The sequence below is a fragment of the Ochotona princeps genome, chromosome 3 (assembly GCF_030435755.1).
Source record: "Ochotona princeps isolate mOchPri1 chromosome 3, mOchPri1.hap1, whole genome shotgun sequence".
Classification (NCBI taxonomy): Eukaryota; Metazoa; Chordata; class Mammalia; order Lagomorpha; family Ochotonidae; genus Ochotona; species Ochotona princeps.
In genome coordinates, this window is record NC_080834.1 from 14,202,035 (window position 1) to 14,215,586 (window position 13,552).

Consider the following 13,552-nt stretch of genomic DNA (forward strand, 5'->3'; position numbering starts at 1 on the left):
TGTACAAGGATTGCCTGCGCCCAAAGACATGGAGGGCGATGCTCACAGCAATGCCAAATAACCTCCCACTGGGCTCCATCATGCTCCATAGCACCCGTGGGACCACAGCTCCAGCACATGGACCTTGGGATACACCCAAACACAGCAGTTTGCTCTGTCTGCTCATTAGCCACCCACACCTGGTTAAACAGGAGATTGTTTCTCCTCTCTCCCTACGCTGCGAAGTACAAGAATACTGCATGTACAGGTGACAGACATATGGGGTACCTGCAGGATTGGCCTGATAACTCCCCATGTGACCACAGTCACTTGTCCTAACTAGATTACTTTGAGGTGGTGCTGACATCCAAATGTAAAGCCCTGTATTTTGCCTTTCATTTTTGAGAACAGATTCCATTAAATCATAAAAGTAGTAAGTTTTATTGTTTTGCAATTGAATTGCAGCAACACTACATCATGTAATCTTTTCTAAGATGAGGATATTTTAGAAAAAAAAAAGCCAAGATCTAAGGACAGACTTTGGGAGTTCAACATCCCCAAGATGAGAAACACACTTTGCTCTTAAGAGCAGAGAAATGGTCTCTCTCCCTTTCACCATTAACAGCCTTGCCCCTAGCTAGCATCCCAGTACCAAACATCCAAACAGATGAGGAACCCCCACCTCTATCCCCCACCCCATCAAGGGAAAAGCTCAGCTCCCAAATATATTATTTAAAGGACAATGGAAACATAAACAAATGTTGCCTAAAACTGACCTTTGCAGTAAGACTTTCCTATTCAGTCGCAAGGACGTGGAAAGGAAAATATGGACAAGTAAGACAAGTAAGAATCACCGTATGAATTTCAACCATACCCCATCCTGCAAAAAAGAAGATTCACCAAGTATTTAAAAATCTGCACTTTAATTATATTTTCATGAATTCCGGGAAGGACATCATTGCAGTTAATGGTACAAAAAAACCAAAGAGGGACATCTGAACATGCAGTTTAAAAATGGGTTCACAGTGAAAATAACGCATGTTGGTACTAAAATAGAGTTAGGTGTTTTCCCCAAAGGGAAAAAGGTTTCTTTTACTTATCTATCCACTTGGATGTTATTAGGAGAAAATATTTTTTCTTGACAGCACTGGGCAATTTTTTAACTTGTGTTACTATTATTGTTAGAGTTTAATGGAAGTGTGCCACTCCGAAAGCCATCGTTTGTGCATCCTGCAACTTATCAGAAAATTAAAATGCACAACAAATACCTTGGCAACTGGATTCTTGTTACATATAAAGCTATTAGCAAAAATATGTAACAAACTTTATGTAAAACAGTTTTGTCTTTATATACAGCAACCCCCTTTCCTCCTTACACCCTCACAGCCTATTCTAAACAGGGACTTGGGGAGGGAGTACGGGAAGTACCTACTGATCCCCTTTAGATTTTCATTTTGGGTAGAGTGAAGAAATCTAAAAAAAGGCAAGGTAATGATTTTGAATCAGTTTTAACCTCGTTATAAAAATGCTTAAGGAAAAACCAATAGGAACTAAACCTAAAGAAGTCATCTCTTTGATGTTGCAATAATTAAAATGAAGATGTGGGTGACAGTGACCTGAGGACACAGTGGAGCATTGTGGTGACATGTATGTACACCAAAACCCACGCTGTTAGCAAGTTTCGTATCTAGGGCATGCACACATTTCATTCCAGTAGAGTTTACAACACCCCAAAGGAGAAAGACACAAATCAATACACAAATGCATCAGCAGAACACATAAGTCAAAGGGGCACCAAAATACAAGTTTAAAAAGACATCTGCAAGTCATTTCAACACCAACGACCATATTTACTGAAAACTGAGAACTCCAACATTGTATAGAATACATTGTAAACATTGAGGAATGTATAATTCACAGTCTCAAAAGAAAATAAATTTCTGGTTTATCATCAACGCTTGGCTCAGTCTGCAAAACAGAATGATCTGAACAAAACTGGTCGGCATAGCCATAGCGAAGGGCTGTGCATGCCCCCTCTGGCATGCCTCGGCCTTCAAGGCTGCCCTTCTCAGGCCTCAGGTAGCCTGCGATGTAGGAGCCAGTGGAGTGGCGGTTCACAGCTGGGGCCGGCACTGAGGGCTTGTTTCTAAAGACCACCCGTGTTCCGTTGCTGGGGTTCACAACTTTATGCTTGCTGGCTTCCTGTTTCTCCTTGGCACGGCTGGCAATGTTGCGTACCCTGCTCTGACTTCTCGATGACAACTTTCTGACCAGTGCCCTGGGGAACTGGGTGGCATCCTGCTTTGAATACAGTACTTGGCAGCTATCCTCCTGGTCAAAAGACACCAGCTTCCGAAGCTGCTCGGTCAGGGCATCTAAGGGCTCCAGCGACTGGGTTTTCACAGACATGCCTTTCTTTTCACTAATGCCAGTTGTAACAAAACTCTTACTAATACACTGGTATTTGCTCTCAAAATTGCAGGCAATGTCCTCAGATGTTAAATCTCCCAGGCTCTTGGATTTGCAAGGACTGGGTAGTTTCAAAGCAGGCAGAGGAGGATGTGTTGAGTGCTCGGCTCCAGGGACATGTGTACCTTGAGCACTAGACTGCTGCGGCACAGGGATCTGGTTTGTTTTTGCATCAGAATTTGAGAAGTGGTTAAGCACAAAGCCAGCACCCTGATAGGCTAGACAAGAAATACTTTGATTTTTAACAATTTGAACGTTGTGGAATGTTTCTAGGACAGAAGGGTGGAGGGTCTCTTGACAGTAGCCATTTTTCAAGCCTCGTTGAAAATGTTCTGCCACATCCTCACTGCAGTTCAGTTTTAAGGGAGAAGCAAGTTGGCTTGTGCCCTCTCTCTTGTGTTCATAGATTGTCCAAGACTGATTTTCCAACTCGCCATCCACTTCCACCAAACTGCTCTCCCCAGAATTTAAACAGAGGGTTGGGTCAGCTACTGCAGCGTCCAGCGTGAGGTCAGTGGAGGTGGCAGGGCTACAGCCCTTAACCCTTTGCCAGTCCCTTCCTTTGGTGGGACTTCTTGGTACCCAGTCACAAGAAGTAGCAGGGGATTCAGGCGGGTCACCTTCCCCAGCCCTTATCTTGGCCTTTGCAGAAACATCATCTAGTTTGGCTTTTGAGAAAGAAGCACAGGTAGTTTCACAAGGAACTGTGTGTGCTGCATGCTTGGTGGTCCCAGGATTCAAGCCTTCAACCAGCTCAGGAGATGAGCACATGAAGGACAACTTGGCTTTTTCCTTGGAAAAACCGTGCTTGAAGGGTGTGTTTGGGCCCAGGGTAGGCATGGGCCCATGGCCTGACATCACACTGCTACCAGGAAGCTGAGGAAGAATTGTGAAGTTAGCCTGATTGTTGGTCTCATCAAACTGACCAATCAGCACTGAGATAGAACTGCCTGGCTCATTCTCATTTGTTAAGGTGACATTGTCAATCAGATGGGAAACCTCGCTCTCCTGTAGAATAGCTGTAGAATGTAAGTCAGGGATGTCAGAACAGAGCATGGAGACATCTGACAAAGAGAAGGAGGTTGCAGCTCTGCCCTGTTCTCTGTTCCCGTCCAGGTTCTTGATCTCCAGATTGCTCTGAGAAAGAATGCTTCCCGACAGCACGCTCATCCCTTCTCCGAGGCCCTCAGCACTGCCCTTCTGCTTGCTCTTCACCACCTGCAATTCCTGGGGAAGGCCAACTGCAGGATTAGTAGCCACATGCCACCTTGGTGATAGGGCTTCTTTGGGACGGTGGTTCTCCTCGCAATCTCTGGTCATATTCGGTTGGCTTCTCCCTCCCTTAGGACCGGGCTCTCCCCTCTGTTTTGGGATAGATCCGCTGGCAGGAGACATGGTGGTGTTCCCTTGGCTGCTGTCTTTGTGGAGGAGAGCACTGGAGGAGGAGGACAACTTTCTGTTGAAATTTGGAAAATGTGAGTCTTTTACACTTGTCTTCCGCTTTCTTCTGCCATCATCTTCTGCTGAAGAAAGCAAACAACATTTTAGGTGATATGCTCAAGTATAAGGAGAACTGTGAACACTCATGTTTGTCTTCAGACAGACAAATGGAGAATGTAAATCTTTTACACTGTGACGGACTGTAATCATGGATTGCTGAGGTTTGTAACGAAGTGTCTGTGCGATGAATAAATGGCAAAATAGATTTATAGGAATTTCGCTGAGGTTTCCTTTGAGTATCTATTACATCTGTTAAGGATGTAATATTTATTGTTCAAAAATGTCAATGAGTTACCATACTTTTACAGTGAAGATTACCTTAGGCTGTTTCCTATTCAGATTTGTACTACACAGAAGCATGGCAATAAAAACAGAACAAGACAGCTCTGTTACACAAAGTATTGTGGGTACCTGTAAGCAAAAGACTATAAGCTTTCAAAAGTACACATGAATTAGTCTTTAAAAAAACAAATGGTACATTTTTAGAACATTTTGGCCAAAGATTTAACAAATCAATTTCTAAAACAGCTGGAAGGTGTAATAAACACATGAAAATATCCATATCTGCTGATTTTAGGATACAGACAGTTGCTCATTAAGCCCGTCACCACCAACACCTGATTTTTGATAAACATTTTTGTTTATAATGTTGAATTCTTCCCCCCCACCAAATGAGTCAATAATATGTCAGGCAAAGTCAGGAAAACTAAAACTATAACAAATGTATTTGTAGACACACAACTCAGAGTACTTTTAGATACTTCATCACGGCTGGCATAGCGCTAACACAGTATCAGGTGTTCAACTACTTTTAGCGAATTGCAATAGACTTTTCTATGTTGTCAGAATCATGAACGAAGAATTTGTGTGACTTAAGATTTCCCTAACTAGACATCATCATACCAATTTTTTCAACTGCAAGTATTAAACAGAAAAAACATGATAGTACCACCCAACCAGTCACTGTAACTTTTGTAAAGGGGCAAAAATATTGTGTGAATCTTACATTCTGCTATCTCTCTGCTTGTTCTTTCTCTCCTGTAACATAACTGGCATCACTCCACATTTACCATTTAACATACAAATGCTTTATCTGTAAATTATGTAACCACTTTTAAACAAAAGAAATTGTTTCCAAATTGCTTTCTAACTCTTCTTAATGGCATTAACAACTTACTTGGCATTAACAAAATTAATTATCTTCACTTCCTACTGAATATAGGTTTAATTTTCCCAGTGGAGGTTTTTAAATAAAAGACTTTACAGGACATCTTTCATCCTTTGTATGCTGCTGTTCTGAGCAAAATTCCTTTAAGTCTTTTTTTTTTTTTCCTTCTTCATAAAAACTATCTAAGAATTGGTTCATTGAGGCCAGTGCCATGGCTTAGTAGGCTAGGCCTCCACCTGCAGCACCAGTATCCATAGAGGTACTGGTTCAACTTCCAGCTGCTCCACTTCCAGTGCAGCTCCTTGCTTATGCCCTGGAAAAGCGGTGGAAGATGGCTCAAGTCTTGGGCTCCTACACTCATGTGGGAGACCTGTAAGACAATCATGGCTGCTGGCTTTGGATCAGCTCAATCCTGGCCATCGTGGCCATTTGGAGAGTGAATCAGGGGAAGGAGGTCAACTCTATCTCTCATTCTCTCTGAAATTCTGCCTTTCAAATGAAAATAAATCTTAGGGCCCAGCGGCGTGGCCTAGCGTGGCTAAAGTCCTCACCTTGAAAGCCCCGGGATCCCATATGGGCGCCGGTTCTAATCCCGGCAGCTCCACTTCCCATCCAGCTCCATGCTTGTGGCCTGGGAAAGCAGTCGAGGGCGGCCCAAAGCTTTGGGACCCTGCACCCATGTGGGAGACCCAGAAGAGGTTCCTGGTTCCCGGCTTCGGATTGGCACGCACCGGCCATTGAGGCTCACTTGGGGAGTGAATCATTGGACGGAAGATCTTCCTCTCTGTCTCTCCTCCTCTCTGCATATCTGACTTTGTAATCAAATAAATAAATCTTTAAAAAAAAATCTTAAAAAATAATTTATCTGCCTTAAACATTTTACAATAAAAATCAAGATTAGTAAAACAGTATTTGTGGAAAAATAAATAATTGAAATCAGGTCATATAAAAAGGAATGATTTTCCGAATGAAAACAGTACTTGTCTGAGATAAATCTGACCTAATCAAGACACATTTGTTCCAGATACTTCCAATGAACACAGTTTGGGCTCTCAGATTGTTCAGGATTGGAGAAAGGGATTCCCTGACACTAGCTGAGCTCTTTGGTGCCTTGGAAAATAGTCCATAACTGTTTACGGAACTTGAAAGGAGTCAGAAATGTGTGTAGGCTAAAGCAAAGAGAGGTGAGTGCCTGGTTTCTGTCTGTGAAGCCTATGAGGAGGCAGCAGCCACAGGCAAGTCTCTTCCTGCCAAGAGCCAGCACTTGCAGAACTGAGCTCACAGACACTCTTCCACTGGAAAGAAAGGGCCTAAGGAATTAGATCAGTCAAGACGCTGGCTTGCTTCTGACACCCGCGTTTCTCACCCCACAAATGTGTCCAACTATGGAAATATGTGTTACCTGATGTGGGAAGTTACACAAAGTTCAGTTTTTCAGAAATAATATAATTCTAGTCAACTTCACAACAAATAGTAATTAGGGTCACAGTTGGGAAATCAGGATTTCTCCCTCCCTAGGGCTCTCAACTTCCATAACTGCCCAGCCCTGTCTCTCGGGCCAAAGTGCACATGACCTCATGTCTGACGGTGGCCCTTTCTCCCTCACCATCATCAGATTTCAGCGTTATTTGAAGGCTATTAGTGAGAAGGAAATGGCTCTTCAACCACTGTCCTTCAAAGTCTGAAGTCTTTTTGCCTAGATGGCAACAATACAAAAACACATCTTTTTTATGAAGTTTTATGTTGAATTCAGAATGTCATCCAGGTCATAACGAGAAACAAACTAAAATGCAGTCTAGAAGGGTTTGTACTGAGAGAAGTCGACAGCAACTCACCCAGTGCGTTTTCTTTCCCTTTAGCGTCTCTTGCCGGCTCAGGTACAGGCAGTGACAAAGCCCCAAGAAAATTTCTGTCCACAGGCATGGACACAGGGCGTGCCTGCAGACTCCGCGTGTTCCTCCTCAGGACGCCATCTTGATCCCTGGCAGCCTCGGACACGGAATCCTTTATCTCAATCATCTCTTGGAAGCCCGTTTTGCTCTTTTTCCTGCCTTTGGCTGGAGCACTGGCAGTGCGACGCAAAATTCTATCTCCAATCGATCTTTTCCGAACATAATGGGAACTGTTTTCTGAAGAATTGTGTCTGGGGTTCTTGTTGAACAGTCCCTTCAGACCTTGGAGCTGCCTGTTCTGCAGACACAAAAGGACCCCACCACAAGTTTAGCAACTGCCATCTCAGCCACGACCTGCCTGCGGATGACAGCTCCGTGGGGAATGAATGCATAAGGGAAATGCCCAGCCACGGAAGAACGAGCACACCAAGGAGCGGCAGCATGTTCGCACAGCAGCATGCACGCCTTAACCCTACTGTTCGAGCAAGGCAGCCTTCCATCGTCACAGCCAAGCTTTATCACACGTTCCCTACCCAGGAGTGACAACTGGCAGGAAAAAGTTTCCACGGTGAACAGACTGTCGAAACTTCAGCCACCTTAAAGCAACCCAAATGCGTGTTTCCAAAAGGGAAAGAGGAAAATGGAATGATCCGAGAATGCATGCTGCCGTCACGGATCAGGAAGACAGCCGTAGCAAGAGCAAAGCACCATGCTGAGAAACTACCTTTGTAGCTCCTAGAAAGTGCAAGATAGTGTAACTGGGGTTGAGGATTAAAGGGCTCCACTGCAAGGGAAAAACACAACAAAGCACAGTCTGGGCTCGATGGAAAAGGCTCAAGTAAACACACACACGCAAATATGCATATGTCTACACGCCATCTTTCCTGCAGTGGTGACGGCTAGTCTTAAGTTCATTGGTCATCTCAATACTAGCGCAGTGTGGTATGCGCAACCCAAAATGTGAACACATATTAAAAGTCATAAAACTATACTCAAAAGAATGGGTACGCATTTAAGAGAGCAAAGAGAAAGCCTATAGAACATTTTTTTCATTTTTTTATTTATTAATTTCATGTTAATTTCTCGCTCAAGTTTGAGGCAAATTCTGACGTTTATTGTTTCCTTCCATATACTAGAGATATTATATAGTTATCCTGGGATGCTTAGAATGTAAGAATCGTTTTAAAAGTCATTTTTTTTGTATCTGTGTCTATTTAGGGCAAAGGAAAGATCTCAAATACCAATGCAAACAAAAATTCATGACTAAACATAGAATGTCATAAAACTTCACTATTCTTAGAAATTATGGTCCAATGAATAAACATATACTTCCTAATGCAGGATGAAATGGTACATCTCTTACCAATTATACTATGGTTACAATAATATTAACATTAGCCAAGATTTTTGTGTACCTACTATGCATCAGATAGCTTTCTGGGGATAATCTGTATTTATATACAGATAGATAAGTGTGTGTGTGTGTGTGTGAATGAAATAGTTTCTGTTTTAATCCCATGTTTGCGGATGAGGAAGCTGACACAGGGATGTATACAACTTCTGGAGGTGAAGCTCCAGGATATACAGACTTTCTGACAAAGAACACTAGACATTGTTAGATCCCACCCAAAGCTTTTACAGTTCCTCCTACTCACATCTGATCCTAAGAATTCATTCTACTGGCCAAGTTCCCAATGACCTGACATGACCGAAGGACCACACACAGATTCCCAACTTCAAAGGAAAACTTCGACACATTTTAATGGGCTCTTTCTTGTGAATACCATGGACAAGTTTACAATCATTCACAATTTTTAGAGTTTTAATTTAAAGAATGGAAGCAAATGGATGTATCTTGCCTAGAACTAGCTGAGATCACAGTCCAGTTCACACAGGTAATTCAACAAACTTCTGAGACATGGCATTTCCCAGGATTAACTGAGTCTTTTCAGAGATTAAAATGAAATCCAATGTTTAATTACAGGAGCTGGCAGGTTAGGCCTCCATCTCAGATCATCACCAGTTCAAGTCCTGGAAGCTCCACTTCCAATCAAGCTCTCTGTTAATGTGACTGGGATATCAACAGAAGATGGCCCAAGAGAATGGGCCCTGCCACCCATTTGGGAGACCTGGATGAAGCTCCTGGATCTTGGCTTCAGTTTATCCTAGCCTTGGCCATTGCAGCCATGTGAGGAATGAACTAGTTGAAGACCTGTTTCTCTCTCACTCGCTCTTTCTTCTCTTTGACTTTCCTTTTTTCTCTATAACTTTGTCTTTTAAATAAACGAATCTTTTAGTTTAATTATATCGTCACTGTCCTAATAAACATATGACTGAATGAATAATCAGTTTCTTGATTACATGAAGCCAAGAGGAGGCCTTGGAAGGAAGGGAGGAGTACATACCCAGAAAGTACAAAGAGCACTGCTGGGTGGGGGCAGAGCTGGGAATGCACAAATTTCCCAAAATATTCATTCCTTTTCTGCACGTAGCCCATTAGTGACTTAGCCCATTATAGGACCATGTCATTTATGTGGCTTTCACCCCTGTCATCTTTCTTACCTTTCCATAGATTTCATTGATTGTTATGTGGACAAATATGGATGCTTCTGCCAGTCCTTCCAAATAGACATGGCGATAGCCTGATGGAATAAAGAACATTATCTTGCATTAGACCTTTGCATGGGTACAACAGAAGGAAGCATCTGACTTGACCACAGTTCTTTCTGTTTTATAAAGCAAGTTAATAGTTGCATTTATCTTCTGACATATATTAAATATCACATGACACTCACATATCTTACACTGACTCTTCTTCCAGAGAAAAAGGAAGGTCAGTCAAAGAGAAAAGGCAAGCTTACACCTACCAGGCACTAAGCTGCTGAAGGTCACTGTTCTTTGTCCAACAAAGTCTCGTCCAATGGGATCATGATCCCATACCAGGAACCGAACCAAAGCTATTTCTGGCATGTGTACTGTAAATGTCAGTGTTTCTTCCCACACGGGGTTAAAGCCTCAGAGAAATAGGAAAAGAAAAGTCAGGAAAGCAAAGGCCTGGCTGGAAATGAGTCGGCAGCAACATCTGCAAAGCAGACGGAGGAAATTGCTTGTGAAGTTTATTCAACTTGGAAAGATGACTGAGCTACTCCAGGAGGACATACCAAAAAAAAGCTACAGAAGTTACCTCTTTGCTAGAAAGTAATTGATAACAAAATTGCCTACAGATTATCACATCAGTTCTGTTCATCATTGCCATCCCACTGCATTGGAGAGGAAGCTCTTTAGTATTCAAAATGCTTTAGTAAGTTGAAAAACTATCTGTAATAATAATCTAAGAGCAAAAGCAATACAGAATATCACTCTCCCCGGTAGAATCATGCTTCCCTAACCCCAAAGAGTGTGCTGTTGTAATGACCAACATTAATGACTTTCTAAAGGTGTTTTACAGGAGTCAACAGCACTATACATATATCATCCTAATTATTACAAACATCCTCTAAGAAAGGAAGGACAGGTTTTGGGTTCTGTTCTTATTCTAATTAAGAAAAAATACAAATGACTTTCAAGAATATATAATTTTTAAAAATTATACAAACAACACAACCTCACTTTTAAGGTAAGAAATACTAGTGTATATATAACTATGCTTGAAGAAAATGATGCTCAAAAGGAGATAATGTGCCCAAGGTCATAAGCTAGTGACAGGACCAACTTAGACTGTGCACTGCTGATTCCCAGGCACTTCAAGAAAGCAAGAACTAACTGCATGAAAGTTGATAGAGTTTTATAACCACTGAAAATGAATATAAAATATATAGCTTAACTTAAATAACAGATGGCAAGATTACAATTATTTCTTGGTAAAATTCCCTTTAAATAAATATAAATGCTGATTAAAATATTCAAATACTCCACACATTTTTCTTCTTTGTAAAAAAATGGAGATAAATTCAAATAAATGTATATGCTCAGAAGATATCAACCACTTAGTTCTGTAAAACTCCTCAAGCTAATGAAAAAAGTGTAGACTGAAAAATCAGATCTTTCCAGAAAAGGAGGAAAAATTATCTTTTTGTTGATTTCTTCATTACTTCTCAATTATTTCTGAGTCTAAAAGGTTAGTGCTAACCCTTTGGTAGTAGATATATAAATGTATGAAGGATTCTCTCTTCAGTCATGTTACATCTTAAGCAATACTCTACTACTGAAGCTGCACAGACTTCAAGGTCTGGGTCTAGATTATAACACCATCAAAATAGTTCATGCATTACTTCCTGATACTATGCTGAACACGTCTTAACAAACTCAGAGATTTTATAGAATTTTTGCTACCCTGCATAGACATTTTTTTCCAATGCAAAGTCCAGTTCTATAACATCGTCATTAAGAGTGAACACAGATCATCATCTTACCATTGTCATCCACCACACGGGTCTGATCTTTACAACAATCTACCGGTAATCCAATGATTTCAACTTCAACAAAAGGATCGATAATCTACATAAACAAAGAGAAAGTACAATAAAAAATTATGCATTTCTTCTGGTGCCAACTGTGGTCCTGGTTCTAACTTTTGGCTAATGTATACTCTGGAAGATAGCAGGTGACATCTTGAGTATTTGGGCTCCTGCCTTCCACGTGGGAGACCTGGTAGAAGTTCCTAGATTTAGGCACTGGGAAGTAAACCAAGAGACGGCACTTGTTCCTTCTTTCCCCTCTCCTACTTTCCCCTCCACCTGCCCTCACTATCTGCCTCTCAAATAAAGTAAATATTTCTTAAAATGTATTCATTTCTATACAGATTTGTTAGCTTGAGATTATTGGCCAAAATGTCCGTATCTGAACCAGGAAGTTACTAGGAGAGGAATGTGACTAGATGAGGTGATTCAGGTATGTGAGGCAAGAATAGAAAGAAAAGTTTTTAAACACTGTTTGCCAATATTTAATAACACTGTAATGAACCTACAATTTCAGACTAGGGCACATATTGAACAGAAACAAATCTATTTCAATACACAACTGTTCAGAAAAGCTGTATGGCTAACAATCAGACAGTACAAACAACCTAAAGGCTTATAATGAATAGCGTGAATAAGTTGTAGAATATTCACAATGAATGATTTAAAAATCAAAATAATGTCACATAGACAATGTTAGGCCAGCCAGGCATAAACATACTTACTGAAGGAGGCTTTTTAATGGATATTTGAAAACAGACAAAACAAGTCTGTTGTGAAAAGATTGTGTTTGCCATAAGTTGTTAAGATGTAAGACAGGACTGGAAAGGTGAAGGGAGCTTTCTAGGAACCCTCGATAGGATGTGTCTTAAACTGAATGGCACAACAAACTAATCAAGCCACCCATGTTTGGCTCATGAGCTTTAGTGTAGACTGTGTATTAGAATACAAAGTAAGAAGAATCAAAAGATTTTTTTAAAGGACAGGATTTAAAAGTAATGTAAAAACTATATGTATGTAGGCTCACTGCTCAATTCCATTCCATGTGTGTGTGTGTGTGTGTGTGTTTGTGTGTGTTGGGGGGGGGGCATGAGGGATGAGAACAGGATGAGTGGGAGGGGAAAGAGAAATGCTCCATGGTTGGTCATCTGTAAGTGACCTATGGCACAAGATCTAATGAGTGACAATGCAACAAAAACCCAGAGAATTCACACCTCATCCAAGGAAGTCTAAAGGGAACAGAGTTACGAAGAATAAGAAAACATGTTTCTTTCAATCTTAGAATATAGGCGTCCGTGCTGTGGCATAGCATGTTGAGCTGCCATCTACAATGTCAGCATTCCATATGGGTGCCACCTTGAGTCCACTGCTCAAGTTCCAATCCAGCACCCTGCTAACATACCTAGGAAAGCAGTAGAAGCTAGTCCAAGTTCTTGGCCCCTTGCACTCACATGAGAGACCTGAATGAAGCTCCTGGCTCCTAGCTTCAGCCTGGCCCAGTCCTGGCTGTTGCAGTCACTTGAGAGGGTCAGCCAGTGGATGGAAGCGCTCTCTCCTGCAAGCACATTCTTGTCCCTCTCTCTCTCTCTCTGACTCCCCCTCTCTGTAACTCCAATTTTCAACTAAATAAAATAGGTATTTTAAAAACATATTGGAAAATAGAGAACATGCAAGAGTTTGAGCTGTGATGCCTTCTAAGAGTAAGAGCTAGAAGTATGATGCCCAAATATGTCAAGATGAAGATAAAGCTGGAGCTATAGTACAGTGGGTTAAGCTGCCACCTTGAGATTACTGAGTCAAGATTCAGGTTCCTGTCAATCTGCCTGTGAAAGCGGAGGAAGATGGCTTAAGCGCTTGGCCCTCTGTCACCCATGTGGGAGAACTGGATGAAGTGCCAGGTGCCTAGTGTTGGCCTGGCACAACCCTGACCATTTGCAGAACTGTATGTAAGTTTTTCTTCCTCTCTCTCTTCCTCTTACTCTCCTTTAATAATAAAAAAGAAGAAATAGCTATATGTAGTCTTTTCACTTGCCAAACAGGCAGAAAACAGAACCTGCAGAATGTCAAAACCATATGGAATAGAATAA

General features: G+C 41.5%; 1 protein-coding gene across 1 annotated transcript in view; it reads right to left on the reverse strand.

Moving 5' to 3' along the window:
• Window positions 1-928: 928 nt before the first annotated feature.
• The window catches only part of PLCH1 (phospholipase C eta 1), a 195,290-nt gene continuing 182,666 nt past the window's right edge, over window positions 929-13,552 (reverse strand). The window contains exons 18-22 of the mRNA XM_058661468.1: window positions 11,421-11,505; window positions 9,876-10,022; window positions 9,571-9,650; window positions 6,952-7,306; window positions 929-3,971 (exon numbers count right to left, since the gene is read on the reverse strand). Of these exons, the coding sequence (XP_058517451.1) occupies window positions 1,894-3,971; window positions 6,952-7,306; window positions 9,571-9,650; window positions 9,876-10,022; window positions 11,421-11,505 (2,745 nt within the window). The 3' untranslated portion in view covers window positions 929-1,893. The remainder of the gene's footprint in view (window positions 3,972-6,951; window positions 7,307-9,570; window positions 9,651-9,875; window positions 10,023-11,420; window positions 11,506-13,552) is intronic.